The sequence below is a fragment of the Temnothorax curvispinosus genome, unplaced genomic scaffold (genome assembly GCF_003070985.1).
Source record: "Temnothorax curvispinosus isolate PA1 unplaced genomic scaffold, ASM307098v1 QBEX01015028.1, whole genome shotgun sequence".
Classification (NCBI taxonomy): domain Eukaryota; kingdom Metazoa; phylum Arthropoda; class Insecta; order Hymenoptera; family Formicidae; genus Temnothorax; species Temnothorax curvispinosus.
Window position 1 is genome coordinate 1 of NW_020224808.1, and position 3,666 is coordinate 3,666.

A 3,666-nucleotide genomic window follows, 5' to 3' on the forward strand; every position below is an offset into this window, starting at 1 on the left:
AGCGCTGTGAGCGTGAATCGAATAGCTTTTATGTCACACAAATAGGAATATAAAAACTCCAGCTATCTTCAGGTAATATTCTTTAATAATAGAATACATTTTTGTGCAAATTAAAGTAATTAAATTTACAATACATTGGATTCAGGGATTTTTATTTTACACTCATAGTTTAAAAAATGTACACAAAGTTACATGGCACATTTGATAGTAGTGTGATTAAATATAATTTTAAACAATAATAACATTTTAAAAATATTGTGTTTCACACTTGTGTAGTCATTTATTGATGCATATAATTTATGATTATATTATCAATGATGTGCATATACTTATATCAATTAGTATCAAACACGTAAAATCTAATTAGACAAGTTAAGATGATCAAGATTCTTCCAACAAACCTTCTTGCTGTATTTCAACGTCATTGATATATAAAGCATACGCTATACCAATCTCTTTTTGTTCCGAACTATAAGATCTGATAGCGGCCGGTAAGCCGCCAACGGAGAAGAGAATTTCCGCACCACCGTCCATAAATTCGCTCTATATAAATTATTTAATTTATATATTTAGTATTAAATAATTATAAGAGGATAGATTTTTTACTAGCTAAATTTCTAGTAAAGTAATAGTAAAAAAATTTCTACTCTTGTAATTACCTCAACTTCCACTTCTTGTCCATTCACCCAAACGCTGTGAGCGTGTTTATCTGCAAATGTCATGAAATAAAAGTCAAGTATTTCAGCTATATAATACTACTTTAATTAATTACCTAACACGACTCTATATTCTTCGTTCCCAACTTTGGCCAACCAAGTCTCCAGTATTTTTGATTGCGATTGGACAAATTGCTTATAGCTCTTTCCGTTCACCCACAACGAGTAAGAATATTTCAGACCTATTTAATTTTATAACGAAATAATAAAGTATTTATTATTTCATGAATGAGATAATGGGGTTTTACCTGGCATTGGATCGACTCTGATCACGAACTTGGTGTTATTGAACATAAATACTTCATCACCGACCAGACGAAACATCCATTCTCTGTGAACTATATTATTGCCATCGACTTTTACCATGCGTCGGCCTGTTGCCGTTCCATGTTCAAACTCCACCACATGATTCCCGTCGCTTAAAGGAACAGTCCATTTGGCAGTAGGTTCGTTAGCTGAAGTTTCCAAATGCTGAAGACTTCTAAATAGATATTAAAATAAACGCTATGTATAGTATTAATTAATGTATCAAAGGGCACTACATAAATGCTGAAAGTTAATATAAATTAATGTTAAACATAAAGTATCATCAAACAAATAGTGTTTATAGCGATCAATATATTTGCTTTTGAAACTTTTGACAATAATTACAGAGTACAACTTTAGAGACTGTTTAATAATATTCGGGTAATGTGATTAGAATATAGATATATTTATATAAGTAATAGAAAGTCTGTGGGTGCATGCGTGTATGTGTTAAAAACAAATAAAATGTACATTTCTTAGGTTAAAAAAGTAATTGCATATTCGTCATTGCTATAACGACAATCAATAGTACAATCATGGATACAAGTGCAATGGTAGACCTTGACATTGTGCAGCTCATATTTATAAAAATAAAAATATTGGTAACTATTGCAGTATATCAAATAATTTATATATTAAATAAACTTTGAAGAATAACAACACCTTTATAGTTAAGATTCGTGTAATTTACTTACCGAAGTAAGACGCCTGCCATGTTTCTCCTGCCTGCACCTGTACTAGTCTCTTTATTGATCGGTCTTACTACCACTACCACTATTCTCGCAATCAATAATCGAGTCTCATTTTATACGTCATACCACATGATATATATTACTCCTTTAAGCACATTGTAGTAAGCCGTTTAATTTTATTGTATTGATTATATAAATTGTATTTATTGACAAATAAATACGAAACACACGCGAAATATTATAAATAATTAATTATTTCGCAGTAAATAACTAATTGCTTTATAATTAATAATTAAAATGAAAACTATAGTTAGCAAATGACTCCGGTGGCCCTCTAGTCTCGTACAATGGACAAAAGCCGGAGCTCACTGGAATAGTATCTTGGGGTATTATTCCATGCGGTACTCCAGGCGCGCCATCCGTGTACACCAGAGTGTACAAATTCAATGATTGGATTGCGCAGAAAATTGGTAGTTATTAATGACGGCAATATTGACGACGTATCACTGTATACCGATGACGAATTATTATACATTACATATTATTCAACGTAAATAAATATGCAGTATAAATGAACAATGATATTTTTTATTTTAAACCTACATAAAATAAAAACTAATTTAAGTAGTATTTTGATTGGATAAAGAAACATTTATGGCAAAAAGTATCGCTATTCGTATTCTTATTTTATTTAACAGATAACAGTCATAAACAGTTATTAAATATATACTTGTTTTACTTAATCTTAAATATATACTTGACACTCAGAAATCACATTGCGCCAACACCCGCGAGGGCCATCGCAATGCTTTGTTTTAATTAGACAGTCGGATTCCCCTAGTTTGTGCCAGTTTTGAGCTGAGCGTTGAATGGCGGCCGAAGAGGACGACCACGACGGCTCGCGCCGCCACGGAAACCTCGCAGCAAGGAAGATCCGCGGGAGGCCAAGGCACGGGACCGAGCTCGGATCTCCGGGACCGGCGCGAGAACGCCGATCGGTTCACCTCGCCCAGGCCCGGCACGTCAGCCAAACCCGCTTCCCGACCAAGCCCGACACGCCCCGCTTCTCAGAGCCAATCCTTATTCCGAAGTTACGGATCCAATTTGCCGACTTCCCTTACCTATATTAGTCTATCGACTAGATCCTCTTTACCTTGGAGACCTGCTGCGGATATGGGTACGAACCGGCGCGACACCTCCACGTGACCGGGGCACGTTGTCACATCAAATGTAATTGCATGCAAAATGTTATTCAAACTGTATTCAACGTAAATATCAATATATTATAGTGCGCTGCAATGTAAAAAAGTAAAATCCTTCATAGAAACATTTATTTTATTTCAAAAAAGTACAAAAAGCACGAATTTTTTGTCTTAATCTAAATACAATAATTCCACTCGAATGCGCAACTTATTGATATACATTTTTTCTTTTACAATCATGTCAGTGATTAAACATAAAATATTTTTACTCGTTATCGTCATCCGAAGATTTGCAATAGATTCCCATCAAATTCGTGACAACGTGCCCCGAGGGCATTTTTTTACTTCAAACAGCCTCATGGCCGACACGTTTGAGATATTCATAAGGTTAGGTATTGCACGCGGAAAGTAAAAGTACATACTTTAAGATAATATAAAGGTCTATTCTGAAAAAACATAAGCTTCATGTCCAGTACGTTGAATATTAGACAATAAAATTTTACTTACGGTCGCAAAAAACTTTCAAGTTGATTTTACGTCAACACGGCTGGAACAATCTCAACACTGTAAACACACCAAAGATGGGCATACACTAACACGTTTTGAGAATGACGGGTACTGCTCTCTGGTTATTAGTTTTTTAAATAAAGCCGATGTGACAACGTGCCCCGGTCTACCTATATATGCCCTTATATATATGCCCCTATATATATATATATATATATATATATATATATATATATATTAACA

The 3,666-nt window shown here is 34.2% G+C and overlaps 1 protein-coding gene across 1 annotated transcript; it reads right to left on the reverse strand.

Annotated features, from left to right (window-relative positions):
- Nucleotides 1–153: 153 nt before the first annotated feature.
- On the reverse strand, nt 154–1,796 carry LOC112465263 (fas apoptotic inhibitory molecule 1-like). Its single transcript, XM_025032734.1, has 5 exons — nt 1,718–1,796; nt 965–1,197; nt 773–898; nt 660–709; nt 154–543 (listed from the first exon to the last, which is right to left on the reverse strand). Exons 1-5 carry the CDS (start codon nt 1,735–1,737, stop codon nt 382–384), a joined length of 591 nt encoding a protein of 196 aa, XP_024888502.1. The 5' UTR covers nt 1,738–1,796; the 3' UTR covers nt 154–381.
- Between the last annotated feature and the right edge of the window lie 1,870 nt (nt 1,797–3,666).

Coding starts and splice junctions, on each gene's coding strand:
- LOC112465263 (XM_025032734.1), bottom strand. CDS start 1,737: ATGGCAGGCGTCTTACTTCG. Junction 1,198..1,717: donor ATGGCAGGCGTCTTACTTCG/GTAAGTAAATTA, acceptor ATATCTATTTAG/AAGTCTTCAGCATTTGGAAA. Junction 710..772: donor AGAATATAGAGTCGTGTTAG/GTAATTAATTAA, acceptor TGACATTTGCAG/ATAAACACGCTCACAGCGTT.